The sequence below is a fragment of the Protomyctophum parallelum genome (genome assembly GCF_964188405.1).
Source record: "Protomyctophum parallelum genome assembly, chromosome: 6".
Lineage (NCBI taxonomy): Eukaryota > Metazoa > Chordata > Actinopteri > Myctophiformes > Myctophidae > Protomyctophum > Protomyctophum parallelum.
In genome coordinates this window covers 24107279-24132127 of record NC_139701.1, presented here as the reverse complement: position 1 = coordinate 24132127, position 24849 = coordinate 24107279, and the positions used below count along the sequence as shown (strand labels likewise).

At 42.5% G+C, this 24849-nt stretch overlaps 1 protein-coding gene across 1 annotated transcript in view; it reads left to right on the top strand.

Moving 5' to 3' along the window:
- Positions 1–4054: 4054 nt before the first annotated feature.
- slc1a7b (solute carrier family 1 member 7b) overlaps positions 4055–24849 on the top strand; it is a gene marked incomplete at its 5' end in the record, with an annotated part of 35663 nt that continues 14868 nt past the window's right edge. The window contains 2 exons of the mRNA XM_083766362.1: positions 4055–4195; positions 15104–15183. Of these exons, the coding sequence (XP_083622488.1) occupies positions 4055–4195; positions 15104–15183 (221 nt within the window). The remainder of the gene's footprint in view (positions 4196–15103; positions 15184–24849) is intronic.

Sequence of the window (24849 nt, the reverse complement as noted above, 5' to 3'; positions counted from 1 at the left end):
GAGTCACAACTCACAAGCCATTGAAGCCAACTTACAAATATTTGTGGCCGGGAGGTGAGCTCCACAGAGTGGGCAGTAATAAGTATAGCTGCCTCACGGCTGGCCGTGCGATCTGGCTGCAGTGTTGTTGTCAGACCTGCTATACTCTCCTCTCCTCTCCTCCTCAACAATAAAACAAATACTGTCTAAAATAATTACAAATCTATACTAGGCTACACAAATAAAATAAATAATCATTGACCGGCCACAAAACATATTCATGTCAAGGACCTCCAATATTTGCAAGTGACTTCACCGACTTCGGCACTAGCTGTGAGGGAGTATGAATTGATTTTATAGGGCCTTTCCCCCTCCCCCCAAAAATGCCAGGCTGTAAAATAAAATACCAGTATTGTGTAATTTTCTTATTTTACTGTCCAATGACATGGGCCAAGTATATTGTGGAGCATCTTGCGCCATTAGCATAAGACATCCATAGAATGGCACGAGGGTCGGACCTGAAAAATCTGGTTTTCTGATCCCTTTTCTTGGGTTTGGGCCCCTGCCCCCTCAATGTTCTCTGCACGGCCCTGCATGTGCACAAGACATTTAGTGCCGATTTGGTCAAGTGGTCTAAACCCGACGGCTCTTGCAGTGCCGTCTCGAGGCACACATCAGCAGGGGGGCATACTTTCTTCAAAAGGGGGCACGTAATAGTCAAATAGTCGCCTATTAACAAAGTGATGCTTGAAAAAGGTTACAAGTAGGCTACAATTGTGCAGCAGCACCAACAACAAACAAAGAAATACATGATGTTGAGCATTATGTCTTCTGCATGCATATATTACCTTGTATTTCTATTAACTATTAAATTAAATTGAACATGTATATATTTACATTACAATAATCATGAAGAACTTATAGATTTAACATTTGTAAAACATTAAAATATTGGTACAGTAACAGTAGTGTAGGGTAGTCCTACTACTGGCCAATCTGGACTGGAGGGGCACAAAATCCAATCTGGGGGGGCAATGCCCCCCAATGCCCCCCTGTAGAGACGACATTCATTAAAATACATTGAAGTCAAAGCTTACGGAAAGAGGTGTGAAGCACTTTTTAATGAATGAATGAATGAATGAATGTCAGCTGCTGGTTGGTTGTCTAATCCACTGTAATCCCTGCCTGTCAGTGCCTGATGAAACCAGATAGAGGAAATATTGGCAAAAGAGAAGGATTAGTGCCTACGGAGTCTGGCGCAACATGTGAGCTCAGCTTAAGCAGCAGATATGTACTTAAACACATGTAACTCTGCCCTGGCACACACAGAGTAAAAGAGATTTAGTGTCATTCATGATTTTAGTGTAGGAAATACAAAAGGTTGGACGATGATGTAGATTACTTGGTGTTATTATTGTGAGTGATAGGATGTTGGTTCAATGCTGTACATTACAACAATGTAAAACACGCAGGCACGCATACTCGCGCTCGCTCACACACACACACACACACACACACACACACACACACACACACACACACACACACACACACAGTCTGTAGCAGGCTAGTAGCAGAACCAGAAAAAAGACAAGAAGAAAACAGCATTACGGACATTAACAGGGAACATGGAAATTAAGAATATACAGGTATCTACAGTACACAGGGAGGATCAAAAAGGTCATGCACAAAGTCCCCAATTAATCTGTCACTGTTATACAGTCTACGCTGATGAAAAGTATCATTGTAATACAGACATTCATGCTTTTTTGTGTTCAGACTCTGGGTTTATAAAACAATTGAAAACGTTTCAAGCCTAATCTCTTTGCACAATTTGTATTTATGAATTATTGAATTAATAATAGAATCAGATCAATATGCAGACAGCATTGGTATAAAATCTCATCAATTCCCATCCCTAGTTATACTGTCCACAATATAGGAATGATTATGTGGTACGTCTCACATGAGTCATGACAAGCTGTTTCTCTATAATATCTCAGATACCGCACGTCAGTCAGCTGAATTTCTGCTAATGCCCTGTATGGTTCTCAAAAGGCTTTTAACGGCATTATTGAATGGAAAGCCACAATGCACGCCACTACTGCCATTAGAGCAGAAGACACAATGTTATGAATGTACATCCATCTTCAATGGACAAATTCACATTAATATCATAGTGATAAAAAACCTTTCTCCTTTACATTTAACTTGGCATAATCACTAAATTTTAACATTTTGTAATATTGCTCATGTCATAAAATCACAGGGTGACCTTGACACGTCAATCAGTGTGCTAGTGCTCTGAATATGATATCACGTGCCCTAAATTATAGTCCACTAAAGTGTGCAGAGCGTGTCTTTACATGTCAGATTTTCCAGGGTTAGGGTTACTATTACGGTTAGGGTCGGATAGTTTGCAGGGCTGTAGCCATGACGACAGATGATCCCATAGGCCAAACTCGGAATCTCCGGTGTTTACAAAAAACAGTATAAACAGCTTACTTTTTGGGAAAGTGAAAAACAGGCGTTGTGGTTGTGTGCATTTGATAATGGTAATATGATAATTGTTGTTTGCTAAAAGAATCAATGTTCCACCGTTGAAAAAGTTGGTATATTCAAATGAATACAGGTTGACGAAATGTGTGCACTGTACAGAGCTCAATCCGAAGTCACGCAAGACGAGATTTGGAAGAAAGACCTCATATAAACAATACAGCAATACATTTGGGACAAATAACACTGTTAACTGTTAGCAGGGATGCTAATGATCATATATTGACGGAACATTTTGGAGTATTTTGGAGCGGATTTAATAGGCGAACTAGCCTATGGCCCAAGACTTTGAGGAGATTGGGGGAGATGACCAAGATTGGCCACTCTCCTGGCATGAGCAATTGATCTGAACAGGCATGTTCAGATCAATTGCTCAAGCCAGTGAGGAGAAGCATGCAGAACTGAGAGTGTGACGGACAGAGGCTTGGTTATAGGTAGGAATATGACTCCAAATGTGGGCAAGGTTCAAGCTCCTTGTTTTCCGTGGAGGTAAGAAGTCGGCCATTGTGGTAGTGTGCACACGAAATTTGGCACTGATCAGTTCAGCGGTTTGTGGGATTTACAGCTCAAATCCTGCTGCTGTTTGCACATTTCTGTAGGCCTACAGTTGGCAGTGCAGCATGGTTTCCAGCTCATGTCCAGTGGGTGTACAGTCTGCCTGACCTGAGACAGCTCATGTCTAGTGGGTGTACAGTCTGCCTGACCTGAGACATACAGTAAGTCCACTAATTATGATCACAATGAACTTCACTGGCTTCATTGTACACTGTGTTCCCTGTGTGTTCAATAATTGTGAAGTCGAAATAATGATAGGCAAAAATTGAGAGGACACAAACATGGCCCGGCAAGGCTTACTTACAGCCACTCTAGACTTGTTTGAAAATCAGAAAACAAAATGCTGTGTTTTTTGTAGCCTCGGAAACCCAGACGTTTTATTTCCTAGTTTTTTGTGACAATGTTATTAATCATATATTCACAGCCACACGTTAAGATAAAGATTTGGTTAGTCGCATCATCATGATTTCTGCTTACATTTAACCAACAATGGTGTTAGCCCTCCCATCCATCCCCCCCTTGTGACCTTTGTCCAATCACTTGTGGGTCTTTAATCCGGAAGCAGGCCTCTTTAATACAGGCCCACTCTAACAGGATTGGTGATGTTCACCCAGGGGACGTGGCCAACAGCTGTCACAACCCCCCTGGTGGTCGGGTGTGGCGAACATGGGAAGTTAGGCTCCAGTGGGTGGAGATAGGTGGGAGGGGACAGGCGGGAAACTATGCTGATCTTCATAGCTGAGCGCAGATTGCCACGGTGAAAGGACAAGAGGGATGCTCAGTCCAAATGTGCATTAAAACATGGAAGGGGACACATCCCCACCATTCCTGATTATTTTCTAGGTTTCTTTTTCTATAGCCGGCTTGAGTTTTCCTTTCTTCCCCTTCTTTTCATCCTCGCTCCTCAACCTCATATGTATATATATGCATGGGTTGCTGATACAGCAGGGATACGTGACTCGCGATGGTTGAGGCTTTGGACGCCGTGTGGGCGAGGGCGAAGAATGTGTGTAAACAGAATGGACTCCTCATCTTGTCTGTGCTGGCTGTGGTCATAGGGTGTCTTCTGGGCTTCTTCTTGAGGACACGGCGGCTAACCGAACAGGTCAGTCCCTCAAACCTGTTATCCACTTTGAAGCAGCTGCAGGTGACCGTTTAGGGTTGGGGATGGGTGTGTAGGCCAGTGGTTCCCAAAGTGGGGTCCGGGGACCCCTAGGGGTCCTTGAGGGAGTTCCAGGGGGTCCCCAGCTAAATGATAGTTATAGGAACCAAATGGACCCTTATGGGTCTGTAACTCAGAGAGTCTGCAAATGGAACCAAATGGACCCGTTAGGGTCCATTTGGTTCCATTTAAATTAACATTGATTTTACAATATACATTGGGGTCCCAGAGATAGAAATACCATTAAATAGGGGACCATAGCCTAATTTAGTTTAAACTGGGGGTCCTTGAAATTAAAATGTTTGAGAATCACTGCATCACCTGGCATATCTTTTCAAATGGGGTGATTATTATTATTATTATTTATTGGTGATATTTGCCCATCCCTAACACCTGTGGAGTTCAGGGCTTGCTATAATCTTCTCTGTATCCCTGGCATTAAGCTCCCTCCTCAATGTTCAACCTAATGAACATTGGAACAGAGCAACTGTTCACAATCGTGCTTACATTTGAAGATTGAATTGAAAAGTCTAGCTGAAATATAGTCTCTGGAGAACATATATTACAATCGCTCCATGACTTATAAATCGTCCATGGATGTTAACCAACACTGTCATTCAGCTAAGTTGAAGACAACTATACAGTTCACATTTTGTTATTTATTGATTTAATGTTTGCCTGTATATGTATATTATATATCTTGTTGCAATGTTTGTCCCAGACCAAGGACCACAATGAAAATAAGTCTGTAGACTATTTTGCGTGTTTTATCCTTGGCGCTTCTTACATGAACATTGTTATTCTTGCTTGACTTCCAAATACTGCTACCCTTTAAGGACAACCATGGAAATATGTTGCCGATTTGTGTTTTATCCTTGACATTTCTGCATGAATGCTGAAAATGCTGGATGGTGAAAAGCATGTATTCAGTTTGGATCAGACCAAAGACAATTGTTATACTCTAGCTGCTAGAAGGACAAACTTCAGTATAGCCATTCTGAAAGTAACAACATGTACTGTATAAGCATGCAGGACAAGTATTAGTTTATGAATTTCAAAAAGTCTGCATCAAAAAGTCTGCATGGAGGCCTTCTCTTTTCTTTTTAATTGCAAGTTCAGCTGTATTATTTCTGGTGAAACAGATCACTCTGATTGGACATTTCCTTTGTTTACATCTCTCTTGTTAGAATAAGCTAACTCTCTCAAACATGCGGCTAAAAACAGAGTGAGGGATTACCAACCAATCACACAAATGCTTGTTGTAATTGTGCATTAACGAAGATGGCCTGCAATCTGATATGTTAAAAGTTTCTCTGTAGGGCGTCTGTGCGTGTATGTAAGAATTAATAGAATAGATGAATCGATCCTTCACATTCAAATTAATCATTGTTCGCAAAATGGTATGATTTGAGTTGCAACCTGGCCGAGTGTTTTTTTTTAAACTTAAAAACCTTTTTACTTTGGCAACCTGGCTGGCTGGCGGTTGGAGCTTGTGTTCCACAACGTGTGTGTGGTGTTGTCGTGATCAGTGGCGGCCTTATATAATATTATGTTTCATGTGCATGTTGCCTGCAGTGGCAGCCAGCAGCGATGTAAGATGAGCCTGTGCATTTCACCCTGTATAACTTGAACGCATAGGCAATCAAGTCAAGACCATTAATTAATGACAGCTGTGTAGGGGTGAGGATCGCGTGTTGATTCTAATGTACAGGATTCTATAGGTCACTTTTGGTGTGACACACACGGCTTCTGTTTCTGTTTACAATGCGTTGTCAACACGTGCTGAGTTGACAAAGATTGACAGATTTCGGAGAAGACATAGTTTATCCTTTAGTAATTAGGCTGTGGAAATGTTCACACTACTTTTGGATTTATTGGGATTGGCAATTTGGGGAAAGGAGGAGGAGCTGGTGATCAAGCTCCACAAGACCAAAACATTGGTAGGCTCAAGGCTGCATTTATTTTCCTTTTTTCTCTCAGGGTGCATGGGATGATGGGAGCCCCTCCAGCAGGCATAGGGAGCCCCGCTCAGGTTAACGGAAAATGACCACGGGGCGCGGGTTGCCAGGTTTTTTTATAGGTAAAGTAACTAAATAAAAATAAAAATAACAAAATATATTTTATTTTATTTTAATATAATTATTAATTATTAAAATTATGACGTCATGAACGGGGCCTCCCGATCCTTAAGGCCGCCCCTGCGTGATGGGTAATGTAAAAGCAAACAAAACGCAAGGCAAAGACGCAGTTTGGAATGTTGGATATGTGGTGCAGGCACCATGGCATGTGAAGCAGCTAGGTGCGAAAGTATACTAATGTTATTAGTCCATGTACAGTACATCTTCAACTTGAGATACAGTGTACTTGATATGTATTGTGTACTGACTGAACTGTAGCATACTTTATAGATAGGCTACGAGAGACATCTCAGTGGCAGCAAGGTCAGCCTTGCTGCAGTAGGCACGTTATTATGTCTCATATCTTATTGCACGCCATTATGATCCAGCACTATATATGTTCCCGTTTGTGTAATAAACTTTGTGAACCTTTAGCGTGATACTGTCTCGTGTCACGTTATTGTTCTCCCGGGCCTGCCGCCGCAGTCGCCGTACCAAAGGAATACTTCAACCGGATTATCACACACCACCCAGCCTGCACACTACCTGTCTGTCAGAACCAGACGAGGGTCCAGTAATACTATGTAGACTTGAACGGGAGTGACGTGTGTGTGTGTGTGTGTGTGTGTGGCCTCATTCACACATAAAGAACATGTTCTGTACTCTGCCTGTGTTTGATGGCCGCCTCAATGCTTTTCCAATGGGAGTCACATGGTTTGACCAGACATTTGTGTTTGATGGCCGTGTTCTGCCCCCCTCCCCTACATCAACAGGCGTTGTTGCGACACATTGAGTATACAGTTTAAGGTGGATGTCGTCCAGAGGGAGTAGTGTGGGGTCCCGGACTGACTCATGTGCGATGTGACAAGGCTGGTCAGAAGTTAAGGCAAAGACTCTGGCGGCGGAAGAGTGGTGTAGGGTGGGACTATCATGATGAGGGTTGATTTCACCCAACACCTGATTCTGAGCAGCAATGCACGCTGTTGACGGTGCCAGGAGTGTAGGTGTCACAGTACTTTGTTTAGACTAGTCATTTGGTTAGACCAGTCATTAGTCCTACAACTACAACCTATCTCAAACCCTCACCCTAACCCTAACCTGCAAAGCCATTATGTTTCATCAACCTTTTTGGTTGCAACTTGGAATAGGCAAGTTATATAAACGTTGTGTGTGTGTGTGTGTGTGATCACTGATCAGCGGGCTGACGGCATTGCGTCCTCTCCACCACTGTCTTTCTGTAACTCCCCCGCTGCACTGTACAGTAGCAGTTCAGATACATAGGCTAGCATATCAAACATGTTTGAAAAATATAGTGGCCGCATGTGAGCAGAATGTTACTTAAAAGGGTAAAGTGGGATGGAGGCATGGGGCTGCTAACATCCAGTGTCCTGCCTTTTGGAATCATTTCTACCATAAAGGGGCATTCATTAACATGGTGTGATTCACCATGGTTTTTTTCAGACCTCCAGTTCTAACACAGAATGGGGGGACCTTTTTATTATTTCCACATAACAGCTCTAAGGTATATTAATGATAGGCATGTAACGATACACTCAACTCACAATACGATTTTTCAACACAATTATTTTCCAGACAAATTATTTATCTTCCCCCAAGCTTTTTTCACAATTTTTATTTAACTACATTGCAAAAGTAGCATTACTTTTCATGTAAAATTACTTAATTTCTGTGCAAAAAGTGTAAACATGCTTTCATGTTTAAACCTAGCTCGAGTTAACATTTCTTCTTTTCTTTGATGGCATCTTAGGATAGATGTAGACCTATTTGATAGTGCAGAAACATAATTGCCTTCCTTGATGTATTAATGAGCATCAATAACGACCATCACCTGTGTCACAGACACATACAGCTCCCCTCTGCAGCCTCTACTATTGAAAGTGACTGCATGGAGTCTGTCATTGCTCTCCAAAAGCACGTGAATATGATGGAATATGATTACAGCTCACATTTCATATCACACACTAGCCCCCCTAAAAAAAGAAAAAATAAGTTTTCTTCCCCCCCGTTTTTTTTTAATCGATATTCATTTTTAATAAATCGATACATATCGTCGGGATATAATATCGATATATATCGATATACGATATATCGTTACATGCCTAATTAATGACATAGTAAAATGTTGAAAATTAGTGGTATTCCCCTTTGCCCAGAATGGACATCTCTGGCGCTAAAGTCGTGCAGGGATCTATCGCTTCCAGCTGTTCTTAGTACACTGCTTGGTGCCTGATTCAATAACTAACCCGGTGGTGCGTCATACGCTGAGAGTGTGGGCCCAGTTCAGGAGAAATTATAGAGACCTAGCTCTCCCTGGTCAGTCTTGTCGCTTCCAACCACCTTTTTGTTCCATCAATGCAAGACATGACCTTTCAGAGTTGGCATGGGAAGGTTTAAAGACCTATTTATAGAGGGGAGCTTTGCATCCTTTGATAACATTTCAAAGAAATATAGTCTACCTAGATCACACTTCTATATATTGCAGGCCCGACATTATGTGAGCTCTAAACCTATTGATGAATCTCTGTCTTTTGATCCAACGATTAATGGCGCCATTTCAATATTATATGATATCATTTCAAATTCGAGGCCAGCGCCCTTAGATAAGATAAAGGCCGACTGGGAACATGATCTGGGGCTCACACTGTCTGATGAAGTATGGGATTCTATTTGTTATTCTATACACAAGTCCTCTCTTTGCTTAGTGCAGTTTAAAATAGCCCATAGAGCTCATATGTCTAAGGTCCCCCTAAAGCAATCAATCAGAGCTCTCTTCAGGCAATCAAGGCAGCTTCCCAATTACAACATCTGCATAGATAAACACAAGTATGTTAGATTCACATGTCAAAGCAGAATGTGCACCTTCTGTGGGACTGAGAATCAACCTGTTACAAATACAATACAGCAACAATACAATGAATGTGTATTGTTGAACAGCTTACATTACTCTGACAGAGGCTGCTCTGTCACAGGGGGAACTATTAAATCATAATGTAGAAACTAATACAGCGGCAGACGGCAGTCAATGTCTACAAAAGAAACAAATCATAAGAATTAATGCATGCACTGTATACAAACCTATCCATTATGTAAAATAACATACTAATGACATTTTCTATTGTATAACCCATGTGGGAGGCTCAGCACGAGGCAGGGTCACTACTCACTATCTAGGGAGCAGGGCCTAAGGTGTGACAAAAAAAAGCAGGCAGAGACGTGCTGGCCATTGGGAAATTCGAGACAACTCCCGAACGGCCGGTCCGGGCCGTTTCTTTCTTGTTTAAAAAAGAAAAAAAGAAAACATATATTTAATTTAATAAAGATACACAATTATCTTTTAACAAGGTAACAGCCTATATAATCATGTTGCTTTGTGACATAATGTTGTGCACAGCATGCAGCCGCTCTCAGCCATCCTGGCTGCAGCGCAGCCTGTTAGGTCACTGTAGGACCTAAAGTGACTTAAAATGTGTTCGCACACCCTTGATTCGTCGGTGTTTCGTCGGCGCCTAGAGGGCCTTCATCCAGCACATACACATATTCACCTACCCGGGGCATTGCACAGCTGGCAACCTGTCACATTGTCACCACCATGAAGTCCTATAAAACCCTAGCTAGTTGGTTTTTATCATAGAACCAACCATAAAACATTATGCCTCAGCCATGTGTGTTGACGGGAGGGCGGAAGAATTTACACTGGTACGCCGGAAGAGTGGACGGCACACTATGTCACGCTGCCACTCAAGTGACTACTGGCCAATCACAGCGCATCTTTTCCAGGACTTATCAGACTCGAACATGCACTCTGTGACGCACACTCATTCTTCCGTGGGGCTTCGCAAAAGAATCTCAGGAATTTTTTGCCCTCCCTTGAGCACATACAGTAAGCTTCACAGCCGAAAGGGGCTCTACCTTTATATATCTATGTTTTTTATAGTGAGCCAAACAATTTAGGAAGCAGGAAGTGGGAGGAGCCCTAGGAGGGACATTTCCGACTGGCTAATTGTCCAATATTTTTCCAATCGCATTCAACATCGGAATAATCCGGTCAGTTACATCTGAATGGTTTTTAAATGGCATTGAGCATTTTCATTCGGATTTAAGTTTTTGTAGGTGTTTACATGACAACTTTTAATAGGATTGAACTTTTAATAGGAATTAAAAGGGGATTAAAAGGGGATTTAAGGGTGTCCGGCTTCCATCGTTGCGGTCATTCTATAGTCATTAAAGGAGCATTTCACAGCTGGAAGAAAGTCCAGTCACTCAATGTTAATGATATTTGTAGTAGATAACAGTAGCACAATTTGAAGCACCCTCTGACCAGAAAAATAATGAAGCCTATGTATTTTACTAGGGTTTGACTGGATTTCTGAATTCCTACAATGCCCATGATGCTTTGCTGCGCTGATCCTCTTTGTGGACAGGGGGAGGCTGTGTATGTGTGACTTTATCCTCCCATTTCTACAAGGTTTCTACAACAACAAATGCACATGTCGGTGACCTTGTGTTGCCATGTCTGCTTATTATAAGCACATTTTGGCTTGTTTTTGTTGCTTGTAAATATTGGTGGCTCTGGTTCACTGGTTGATGTTTCTTTTCTTTTTTTTCCGTCTTGTTTCTAAAATGTAGTTAAATGTAGATATTTGGGCTTTCTTCCAAATGTTTTTTAAACCAGTGGTTCTCCATGGACATTTTCATGTCAAGGTTTCTACATTATACTTTTTATTTATTTTCTCCTTGGTGCTAGAGCGAGACAACTATAGGGTTCCTATGCTGGAGGGAGAGATATTCATTCATGCCACCCGGATAAAAAAAAAAGAAAAATAAATCCATCTAGATTCATCATGATGCTAAGGGATTGTATTAAGCCTCTGAATTAGTTATGGCATGTTTTTTGGGCATTCATCATAGCGCAGTTAATTAAATGACGGATTTGTAAGAGACGGGTGGTTGGCATGAATAAAGATCTCTCCCTCCAGGAACCCTATAGTTGTCTCGCTCTAGCGCCAAGGAAAAAATAAATAAAAAGTGTAATGCAGAAACCTGTGGCCTGTTTGATGACGACGTTTGGTGTTTGTTTGTTTTTTTTGTTTTTTTTCTATAATTTTTATCCCACAATTTTGCAACCCAGTTTTTTCACCCAGTGCCAATTATCTAATGTAATCCTGGGCGCTACACTTCCTCTGCCAACCTCATGCCTCCTTCTATGCATGAGGAGTCCAAGCTGCTTCTTTTCATCTGACAGGGGGGAGTTTCCCCGGCCGGACGTAGCGCGTGGAAGGAACATGTTATTACGACCAGTTCCTTCCGCCTCCATCAGGCGCCCCGGCTGGCCAGGGGGAGGTAGTTTTAGAGACCAGGATTACGGCATGTTTTTGTGAGGGTACCTACCCTAGGGGACACGGGGAGAACATGCAAACCCCCTTTTGGTGTTGCGTAGAGTGGTCCTAATGGGCAACAGAGGTGGCTGAAATGTGCCTGAATAATGCATTTCATATTATCTGTACAATATGTGAAGATATTGAGGGCGGGATAATAATCTTAGAACCTTGGCAGAGTACTTATGAATAGTCTGTGGAAGTGTGGAGGCAAGTGGAGTGCTGGTAAGCTCGGCAACCAAACACCACATCGACCCTATTCTGGTGCTGGTAGTGGGATAATAATAATGACCTGTAAGAAGCGTGCAGGCATCAGCCTGGGTGAAGGAGACTGCTGGGCGAGCGCTGGCACTTTGGCATTGGGGGTCAGATCAACATATGGAATGAATTCTGTACTGGCCATACAGTATATGGAGCATGCATTGAGTGTACAGGGTTTGATGAGATCAGACGAACATATGGAATGTCAGAACAGGTCTGCTCCATATATGGAGATCTAAGGGTGGCAGCGGGGGCAGTGTCTTGAGTGTACAGGGTTTGATTAGGTCTGGGCATATATGGAGCGTGTCTTGAGTGCACAGAGTTTGATGAGGTCAGATCAACATAATGGAATATCAGAATAGGTCAGCTCCATATATGGAGATCTAAGGGTGGTAGCGGGGGCAGTGTCTTGAGTGTACAGGGTTTGATGAGGGCCCAGGTATGGCCAGGCCTTCATTTTCGGGCCTGTTGAGAACCAGCTGCCGGGTGCAGCTGCAATAACTACACTGATATCCAGGCTGTACACTGACTACTTTACATTGTATCAAAGTGTCATTTCTTCATTTTTGTCACATGAAGAGATTTATTTTTTTCTTTTTGCAGAAATGCGAGGGGTGTACTCACTTTTGTGAGATACTACAATGCACACACCTACTTATTACACACAAAAATACTGTATACAATGTTAAAATAAATTAAGGCTCAAATAAAATAAGCCAGGGAGAATAAGTTGGTTTAAGTAACTTAATTTACTTCTTTAGTTTTAGTATATGTCACATCTCAGGTGTCAACAATGGGAAGTTAGAACAGTCTTTTCTTTCCCCCTGCTATAAAGTCCCAATTCATTGTTTCAACATTGTAACTCATACATTCAATGGGATTCTGCATGACTCTCTGGGTCACATCACACTTGGCTGCAAAAAAGCTGTCAAACTCTGCTTGCCCTGCTTACTTGTCCTTTGACAACAGCTGCACTTACGCCCTTTGACACACATGCACACAGAAACACTCACACAGGCATTCTCTAAAATGGGATCCTGCTCTTATAGAGCAAACTAAGCTCTCTCTCTCTCTCTCTCTCTGCTTAACAGAAAAGCTCTTTAGCTGTCATTACTGTATGTATGTACCAGCCTCACTCTGTTGCCTTTCAAATTTCAATCCATGTTTCTCTGTTATTTCTCCTCACACTCCCAATCTTGTATTTATATTGTTTTTGTACCAAACATTACATCTTCAATCATCGGAGTAATGACTGCTATTTTCATATCTACTCTCGCCTGTATATAATATAAACCAGTACATCTAGGGTACTTTACTTTTCTGTATTGTCAAATGGTTTATTTAGTTTCTTTATAACCCGCAGCCAACTAATTTAACAGTATTTCACAATGTTATTTTATATATACTGTACTGTACTGTATGCACACACACACACACACAATAATAATACTCTGCCATGCATACGTACTAGTAGCGCACAGCCAGACACACACACACACACACACACACACACACACACACACACACACACACACACACACACACACACACACACACACACACACACAGAGAGAGATTCTGAGAATTATATTATAGATTGTTAAATGATTATGATGCAAATGATTAATTTACTGTAGCCTAGGCCTATAGAGTGTCTTTATCCAAAGCCCTTTACAATGTGCATTACATTCCCATACACCAGAGAAGTTAGGGGTTCAGTCAGTGTCTGCTCAAGAATGCACAACTAACCCTGGGCCCTGGGGAACCGGGAACCTAGTTCTAATTCCCAAGTGGTCACTCTTCCTCCTGAACTTGACTGACTCATACTAAAGTAATGCGTGCGTGCGTGGGGTCGTTAGTGGGGGGCAGAGGGTTTGTACAGGGAAAGCTGTTCAAGTGGCATCGTAGAGGACTTGATGCCCGGTATTTCTTACCAGATAGGAAGAGGTATAGTGTCAAGGGTGAGACAGATATGGTCTTTCCTGCTCGTGTCATGGTCCTGGAGTGGTACAGGTCTTGAAGAGATGGCAGGTTGTGACCGATGAGCGATGACCCTCTCGGCTGACCGAATGATGTGACCTCGACCTTAGAGGCAGTGAACCAGATGGTGATGGATGTTGAGAGGATGGGCCTAATGGGAACAGGACAACAAGACATGCATCAATAAAACCAAAGATTGGATAGACTTTCTTTTATTCAGTGAAGAAAAAGCAGCAAAACATGAAATAAATGCATCTGGTCCTAAAATGTTTTGACTTGATTTAATTTATTAGAAAGTAATAACCACAAACAAAGAAGCGTACTGGTTAAAACATAAGGATAACTTTCACACACCTTCCAATTCCCTCCGCTATTTGTGAACAAACGTTGGAGAAATATAAGGAGATTCTCTCGTTCAAGCTAAGAGACAAAATAAAGTAACCTTGAACCTAGCCCTGGTCCAGAGGCAGGGTGTTAGAGACTCTAACACCCTGCCAGGCGCTCTTCTGCTGCACATGGAAAGAACAATCTACTGCCCTGCGTGGGCTCCCGACATTAGTCAAAATAAAACTACTTCGCTACCCGCTCACCGAAACAAAGGCTGTTTTGTGTTGTTGAAAGTCTATTCTCCAGGGTGGGGGTCTATTCTCAGGACCCCACCTTCTCTGTAGGCTAAAATATACTTTGTTGGGGCTTTTTGGGTTTAACATACAGTAGTTTTACGGAGGTCAGTGTTACGGTTAAGGCTAGGTTTAGGTATAGTTTTACTGAGGTTAGGTTAGGGTCATCTATTTAAAATGTTAATTTGTAAATTGTATATCATGGTCTTCTTTCTCTCAACTTCAGTGTTCTAATGTTTCTATGGCTTATCATGCATATACTGTATATTGGCCCCTATTATCGCAGCTTGCAGCTATATTTCTAGTTCTCTTTGAAATTTAGGCTAGTGGAGTGAAAGTATCCAAAAATACAAATACTCAAGTAAAGTACATACTCAAAACATGTGCCTAAGTTAAATGTCCGTTATTACTGTCCACCACTGTGTAGCTCCCCACCTCATCTCTACAGTCATATTTATTTTTCTCCTCACTCTACAGGAAGTGAAGTATTTCCAGTTCCCTGGAGAGTTGCTTATGCGGATGTTGAAGATGTTGATCCTACCCTTGGTCGTGTCCAGGTACTGTTCTCTACCTGGCCTATACTGTTCTCTGCTTCAGAAGGCATGACAGAACCCTAACCCTTGGTCGTGTCCAGCTGTCCTCCGTTTCAGAAGGCAAGAACTTCAGAGCAGACCCGGATATATTACTACTTGCAAAAAAGAGATTTCAACCCTACTACTACTTTGTAATTCTAGGACTTATGTTAAAAAATATATGTAAAAAAAGAAAGAAAATATTTTTTTTATGAAAGTTTTAAATAATTATTAAAATAATAATAAATTAATAATTTACATTCGGTGGATATCTTTCACAATAATACATAATACATGTTCTAGACATCCTAATGATCACACAAATGTATGTATTACATGCATTTTAGTTACTTTTATCAGGGTTAAAGATTAAGGTAATAGGTCAATTTTGATTAAAAATTGTCCAGAGATTTTGAAGTAGTGTAAATTTGTGCCTCTGTGGGGGGTATTTATATGCAAATATCATGACCAATGGCATTGCAAGACTAAACAATGATCAAGAATGATGTTTAGGTGAAAAAAGAACAGAAGAAATAATAATAATTAAGTAATTAATTAAATTAAAAATGTTACAGAGAAGCATCGCTGGGTCTTACAGGGTAATGGGAGCTTGAATGCAAATAGCATGCTGACTGAATTTCTCAGCTTTTCAATAGACGTTGATGCTCTTGCCATGTCCTGTAATGGAGAGAAAATAATTCTGCACGCATTGGGCTACATCATGTCAAATTTGGTCCAAGTGCATGTTTACAATTTAGGCATTTAGATTTTAGAAGATGCTAAATGTTAGATGTAGAATAAGACCTTTAAGACCTTTATAAATCCTGCAGGGGAAATTTAATTCCAGCTTCACCCAGCTGATGGCTGCTCAGATAATCATGTTGAGCACAGTGTAACTTTATATTGCTCTTATTGGCCCTCTCTTGATGAAATTACCAGCGTAGCCCAACAGAACACCCTTTGTTTTAATTAGGAAGATGAATGTACGTGAATTAATTTTATATCATTACAATTTACAATTTAGGCATTTAGCAGACACTCTTAATCCAGAGTGATTTATGTTAAGCAAGAACAAAAAGCATGGCAATACATACAGTAGTTTTCATGAATCATACGTAAGCTAAGAACGTAACAGTGGAATATCTAGATATAATGAAACTATGCATATATACTATTTAGTGGAACAGAAAAAACAATGTAGGTATTATTCATGATTGAATTCCACAGTTGATGTGGTTTAATTTAATTGTGATGCCATGCAATAGAGCGCTGTATTCATTGTTGTATTGTATTTTGAAGATTTGAAGGTTATCCGCTTCAGCTCATTTAGCTGTTGTGGTTTTCACAGAATTAATAAGTGTTGTTGGAGTGTTCATATTTTTTCAAAGGGGCGCCGCTTAATCTGACATACAATTTTACATTACAGTTCAAAAATGTTAAAGGACCACTTCACCACTTTTCAACATGTCTTCATAATTGGTCCTCACTAATCTTTATGATACAAAATAAATCTGTGTCTCATTGGATGGCTGTGACATCATTAGGCAGAATACTTTTCTTTTTTTTTTCAACCATGGTTAATGTTTTAGGTTGTTAATAGAGAAAGTAAAAGATTTTAGCTATTTTTGTACAACATTTTATAGCGATTTATTTTTTATTATTTACTATAGTCTTACCTAGTGTTGTAGTCGAGACCACCAAAAGCGAGACCAAGACAAGACCTAGGGGGGTCGAGACTCGAGACCGAGACGAGAACGAGACGAGATATTTCGTTCCCTCTTATTTGATACAGGAAAACAATATTGATCTGAAACACTGCAAATAGATTTTACTGCCTTTGGAAAAGCTCAAAATTAGGTAGGCCTATACTACAGCATGATTCATTAAAATATTTATTTTAAATATCAAGCATAATAATCCGAATCAATACAACTGTCATCTCAACCAACATTTAAAAAAACAAATAGCAACATTAAGGGCTCTAATTTGGTCTGAGCTTTCTAAAGCCACTATTTGGCATTGGGGAAGGGCCGTTCCCCCACTAAAGTAGCTATTTTGGTCACCTGCCTAAATACCTAAAATACCTGGTGCTTTGTGCGTTACAAAGTGCCACATGCCATTGTCTTTAAGAGTTCCATTATCCATTGCCCGTTATACCCAGTGCTATATTGCCTGAGTCATATAGTATTAGTGATGCAACGTTACTCAGGTTCAAATTATCTAAAGTCCAATAAAAAGGCTGTAGACATAAACTCATGGAACCTTAAGAAATGGCATATTTAATGGTTACAAAATGGGACCACGTGATATGAATATGAATAGCAAATGAACATAAAAGCAGATACGAGCTGTTATCCTGTGAATCTATTATTCGCTCCATATGAGTCCGTTGGTCAATGACATGGCCCTGTGCTTCAAGGGGCGCCCCCCTTGAAGCTCAGGGCCAGCACTGTCATTGTCTGTCCTGGAGAGCTCAGACATGTCTTTACTTTTTCAGACACTATATAGAAATATTTCTGTCTCTCTGTGACCTTGATAAAAATGCTTTAAAGTTCTACTTTATCTCATCAATAGCCCATGGAAGAGTGATGTGTTGCTGCCTTGAAGTATCACTGGCCACATGTCTTTTGTGGCCAGATGTACTATAGTATAAATCAATACCGGCCCCCCCTGTCAAAAATAGCTAAAATCCGTGCGTTTGGGCCTTTCAGCGCACACACAAACAACGTTTTCGCCTTTTCAGCCACTCAAACGGAGGTTTTAAAGATTTCCAAAATATCCGGATCAGTGGATCTGTGTAGACAGTGTAGTCATGTGAAATGGAGCTTTTGAGAAACGATGACGTCACCGCTCACCGCGCATAGCCATGTGAAACTATTCTCGTGCGTAAAGTTCGTCTGACAGCTACACCAGCGCACGACACATGGACACGAGAATCAACATAAACATGATGAAACATGACACTCGTATTGTTTCAGACTAGAGCTATAAGACATTATAATGTTTTGTCACGGCCAAGCTACACCGGGCATGTGTGCGTTTGACGTAAGCGCACTGCGCGCACAAAGTATGTGTGCGAAATGCCCCGGCTACACCAGATCTGTGGCGCGCGGCAGATTTGTGCGGGACCTTCCGGGAAGATATATAGATACGCGGGCATGGGGGCATATGTAAAAAAAATAGAACCGATCCTATTTTTAGAGCACGTGTATCCGTGGAGTCTGGTGTAGCTGGTTTCATTGACAATTATTGGTCCTATCCAAACGCACTGTATGCGTGCAGTAAACGCATACGCACTGAGCGCATTAACACACGCGAAATCGCCTGGTGTAGCCCGGCCGGGGTAATACAGGGTGCATGCAACCTTGACTGCATTCCGTTGTGCCGACCATTTGCGCGTGTGAATGCTGTTCCCGAATATGTCCTTTATTAGCCTACATCAGCCGCGGAGAGTTCTTAAAACGGCAGGGGGTGCCAGTGTGTACATTTCTATAGGTCTGACTATTATTTTCTGTGCAGGACTTGCCAGAGCAATGATAAAGTGTAAGTGTTTATCATTGAGAGAAGATCGAGTGTCGGGATTTGGAGACGGTGACATGCTGACAGAAAATGCAAGAAACATGTTCTACTTACACAGTTCCACTCACAATTTATGTGATTTTTTTGATTGATTGATTGATTGATTGATTGATTGAAGAATTTATTAACAGATTGGCGAGTTACAGTATACATTTCAAGCACAACTCAATACAAAACTATTAGTGGACGACACCATAAAGCATTACACTTGTTTACAACTAGAATTTCGCGGCCGCTTTGCGAACGCTCATCCCAGAGTTACTTTGCCGCGCACTATGGGAAGAAGGAAATTGCGGGAGTTGACTCCACATGTTGGTTATTAGTTATTATTATGTGTCCTTATTAGTGTAGTGTAGTGTAGTCAACACGTTATGGCTCATACACACTGCCCGGTATTTGCACCGATTATGCTGTCGGGGAGCATTTTTGGCGCTGGCCGAGATCGTGATCTACCTTTTGGGCACCGCTTAACTCAACCTTTTTTGTCCCAGGGCACACTTTTCATAGCCTAAAAATCTGGGGGCACACCTAGATATACGGTTTGTGTACACTGTATATATACCGGTGTGTATATATAGTAAATATATATATTATATATAATATATATATATATATATATATATATATATATATATATAATATTAGTGGTCCATGACATGAAAATGTTTGAGAACCACTGCTCTAAAACAACATATGGACAATGATGTTTGACAGTCAGCAATATTGTTGCTTATTCTAGATTTATTTTCTGACTTTTTCGGATTTTCTGACTTGATCTGGCCTGTTAACATTTTCATAGACCTGGTTGCTTGTTTCCCTCTCAGTCAATGTGGCAACCCTGGTCAGAGCCGTGTTGACTGTTGTGGTTCTGTATGATGATTTAGCTTAGCACACAACAGCTAGGAGGATGCAGCAGGCTGATGCCGTCATGTGTATTTTGCGCAATTTATGTCCCCGAATTTATGGATATGGACTTATGGCTCCATCGCTGCCTCTTTCTTTAGTAGAAGTAGAAATTTAACGTGTTGCTGACTGTTTACCTCCCTCTCACGCGCGCACACACACACACACACACACACACACACACACACACAGCTGACGTCCTCTCCCACCGACGTCAGCTGTTCATTTATCTCCTTATTCATACACGCTTTGAGCTGAGAGAAGCTATAAAGCGCCTTTTAAATATGACAATGCTGTATATATATCAGCTGCACAGTTCAGGCAAGTGTCTGTGGCATATTTAACTGTAACAAAATAGGTTTGACAGCTTAAATCCACGCAGCAGTGTTGTGTGTGTGTGGGACACGGGGTAGTGTTGTGTGTGTGTGTGTGTGTGTGTGTGCGTGTGTGCGTGCAATCAGAAGTACTGGCAGTAGCAAAATAACAAACGCGATTGTAGTAGTTAGGCACAAACTTCTTCTTATAAAGTACTTTATAAGAACAATGTTAATGTAACTAAGACATTCGCTGAGCGAGCTATATTTTAAATTCAGAGATTTAGAAGGAATAAGCTAAATGGTGAGGCGACTATCCGTGAGGTAAGGTTTCTCTGCGGAGTGAGAGGGAGATCCATAGGGGAGATCACATTACAGCAGCCAAAGAGGGAGGGGGGTGGGGGGGTTGCGAACTGTTTTGCACACATCTTTTCATTGGCTAGTTTCACACAAGTCCAGGAGATGATGAGATAATCAGCAGCCTTAGATAGATGATGACCTATGTATGGCTGCATTCCACATGATATATAGTCAGGCCTATTGAACAGCAGTAAGCTTCTGAATTAAGGAGGCCATCTGTTTGCCATATCCATTCACTTCATCTGCCCTCTCTCTCTCTCTCTCTCTGTCTGTCCGGTAGGATACGGGACATGTGTTTTTATGCCTGCTCTTGTGTGTGCGTGCATGCGTGTTTTGTGTCCTGAATGCGAGCAGTGGGGGATTAGAGACTGATCTTTTGATCTTTACATTCACAATACACAGCCAGCACAAGCGCCACGCACACAGTATGCATGTATAGGGGCAGAAGAAAAAAAATCATAAAACTGCAATTTTTATTGACTCATAAAACCTTATTTTTTCACGTAAAAAAAGATTTACTCACAATTCTTTGTCGATATAGGACCAAAGTTCACGTGTAGACATTTTTGTGCATTTTGATCCCCAGATTAGATAGATTTGAACAGTTTTCATATAATTCAAAATGGTGGGAAAAGGTCAGAGGTCAAAAGTCAGAACACAAAATCTGTGTGTGTCTCGGAGTTTTATTGCTGACGGTCAAACGGTTCATGAGCTATTCCTACCGATCAGCCACAATTTGCAACACCAGATTTTTGTGAGGTGTAACCCCTGTGTTTATAGGTGTTTACCCTTATAAGTTAGACACCCTAGTAGTCCATACTGACCTGATTGGCTGCTTCTAGCCAATGGGACGACAAGCAACGGCAATGCTACCTCTAGGCAATGGGAACCAATGGGAAGGGGAGGGGCAAATATCAATGGCACTGATGGCAGCAAAGCAGGCTGCAGAGCAGCAGACAGACCGTGCAGAGCAACGTGCATACTACAGTTGTATGTTATTTGACACGTTTGCAATGTTCGCATGTCACTCGATATAATTTCAAACCAACCTCGGCTGAAGCTACGCAGCGCAGCCAATGCAAAGCCACAATTATATGATGAATTCCTGTTCTGTTATTTAGCTACATAGAAATGTCTATTTGTATGTCTCTAAATGTTTGTATGTCTTTAAATGTTTTGATGAATTGAACAATGTGGACCCTGTTGTAAACAAGTGTAATGCTTAATTGGGTCGTCCACTCACAGTTGACAGTCTTTGTATTGAGTTTGTGCTTAAAATGTACTGTAAATTCTACAAACTGTTAATAAATATTTCAATCAATCAATCAAAACAACAAAACACTGTCATTGAACCACGCACAGAATCAATGTATATAATGTATCGTGATTCGTGTCGAGTCTCCGTGTACCACCGCTGCACCGCGGGGACGGGCCAGCACTACTAGCAGCCTGTACAGCCAGCAGCAGCAAGAATCAACAGTGTGTGCCTGCAGCATACGCTCCAAATCAATACATATGCCTAGTTCAGTCTCCAAAGCCCGATAATACGCATCCAAATGGACTCGCCCAACGCAGAATAAGCCAGAAATAAGTAGCTCGATCATCAGTAGCTCATAAGATGTCTACGGTTGATTTTTAGGAAATAAATTGCGGCTATATTGCCAAGTTACGCGAAAACAGACGGAATAAGGAGAAAGACAAATACAATAAGGGACCAAAGTCCCTTTGGGCTTGGACCCTTATTCCTCACCTAACCTTCCAGTCAGGAGGCCACAGCAGGTTCCTCTTTGTCCAAAAGCCCTGAATGGATTCAGAGCTATTAAAGACTCAGAAATGTTCCGTGACCAAACTTTTCTTCTTCAGATCTCAAGGTTTTCCGGCCCCACTACTCTGTGGTTTATCATTTTCTGATTCGGGTTTAGCATTGGCCTTTAAAAGGAGTCTCTTTGACAAACCACCACCAAACACTCTTTTTGATACCTAAAATGAAACCCTGGCCGCCTCACTTCCTGGATCTATTGCTAGCATGCTTTTCACTTTTTTTCACATGCTATTTTACATTCACACATTCACTGAATGTGTCACTGCTAGTGAGCCAGTCAGCACAACATTGTCATCATGACATGCCGACCCATAATACCGCACACACACAATCAGTCGGTGCACATTCAGAGCGTTAATTGCTGTCAGGAGTGAGGTTTAGATTGAACCCAGGATGCAAAGCCACAGATTTAAGAATTTAATAACAGAAAATAGGCAAATCTTACAGTAACAACCAGGCAGGAGAACAGTAGTCCAAACATGCTAATCTACAGAGCAGAATGCAGGCAGAACAGCAGCAGTCTGAGTCCAACAAATACAATGCTTACTGTGTAGAAAAGCGGGCAGTAAAGCAGGATGTCCAAAAACACAGAGTCCAAGAACAAGCGACACCAAACACAAGGGTGCAGTGTTTCCTGCAGGAAAAAGCTTTGGCATGGTGCTGGGCGCGGGGGGGGGGGGCTTCTGGCGCGCGGCCTTGGGCCGCGCGTCGAACTTTTTGATTAATGAATTAATTAATAAATTAAGATTAATTTGTATTATTGCTCTTGTATTGCTATTGGAGACACTGGGGGGACACTGGGGGACACTGGGCAGGCACTGGGGAGTCACTGGGGAGGCACTCAGGGGAACACTGGGGAGGCCTTGGGGACACACTGGGGAGGCACTGAGGGGACACTGGGGAGGCACTGGGAAGGCACTGAGGGGACACTGGGGAGGCACTCAGGGAGGCACTGGGGAGACACTGGGGAGGCACTCAGGGGGACACTGGGAGACACTGGGGAGACACTGGGAGGCACTGGGGAGGCACTGGGGAGGCACTGGGGAGGCACTCGGGGGGACACTGGGGAGGCACTGGGCAGACACTGGGGACGCACTGGGGAGAAACTGCAGCCACTGGGGAGACATCGGGGAGGCACTGGGGAGACACTGGGGAGGCACTGGGCAGACACTGGGGAGGCACTCAGGGGAACACTGGGGAGGCCTTGGGGACACACTGGGGAGGCACTGAGGGAACACTGGGGAGGCACTGGGAAGGCACTGAGGGGACACTGGGGAGGCACTGGGGAGACACTGGGGAGGCACTCAGGGAGGCACTGGGGAGACACTGGGGAGGCACTCAGGGGGACACTGGGAGACACTGGGGAGACACTGGGGAGACACTGGGAGGCACTGGGAGACACTGGGGAGGCACTGGGGAGGCACTCGGGGGGGACACTCGGGGGGACACTGGGGAGGCACTGGGGAGAAACTGCAGCCACTGGGGAGACATTGGGGAGGCACTGGGGAGACACTGGGGAGGCACTGGGCAGACACTGGGGAGACACTGGGGAGGCACTCAGGGGGAACACTGGGGAGCCACTGGGCAGACACTGCAGGGCAGACACTGAGGTGGCACTTGGGGTGGCACTGGGGAGGTACTGGACATTTCCTATCACACACACCCCATGATTCACTAGCCCCCTCAGCTTGGCATGGCGTGATTTATTTCAAGCATGGCGCAGCGCCATACCAACAACATTGTGCAGGAAACCCTGGGGTGGGTGACAAGGTATAACCTGACATTGAGTGTGTGAAAGGAGTTCAGTCTTATAGGAGGTGGGTTGATTGGGGAAATGTTCTCAGGTTTGAAAGGGGAATGGCACTGTTGGGCTGATGAGGGAGTGTGAGCCAAAGGAAGCTGACTCCCAACGTCTTTTCCGGGTTTTTAGCAGGGGGACAGTCAGACAGATATTTCGTGAAGCCACTAAGGAAATCGGGACTTCCTGAAAGTTCATATAATGGCCTGTTGTGGCGCTGTCATTGGGCCCCAAAAAACCCATAGCTCCATAGAGTACCATGTATTTGGGCCCAACTTCACCTAGACTGTATTAACTTAATAAACATGGTCATGAATACTTTCCGCCTCGTTGTCTGGGCCAGCCAATGGCCCAAACGGATCTACAAAGATGGCGACTTACAGTTCAAGGACTGTCAGGCTTCATTTTACGTTTTGTCCATATTTTTTACAGTCTATGGTTTTTAGACAGCTGGTGGATGGAAAAGAAGCTCCACCCTCGCGGCAAGTTGCCGCTGGGGCAAGATTTTCCGGGAATCTGGCCGAAGCGGCAACCTGCAGCGTGGGTGGAGCTTCTTTTCCATCCACCAGCTATATGTTGTGAGACAAGCCATCGCTTTTGCTTTTGCTTTCACTTTCACATAGCGGCACAATTAACGTATGATTTCAAACCACAACCAGATGCAATTTTGTGGTAACATCAGGGGGAACGTGCTTGGTTGGGATGTGGGAGTATGTGGATCCAGTGACCGAGGCCTTAACCACTTTAATCCTGGCATACCAATGTTGGGCATGTCATTATAGGCGAAAAACATAAACAAGACTTTTGTGGTTAAGTTATGTGATTCAGTTGTCAATCTGAATGAGGTTTTTCTTTCTCTCTCTACCTCCTCCCCT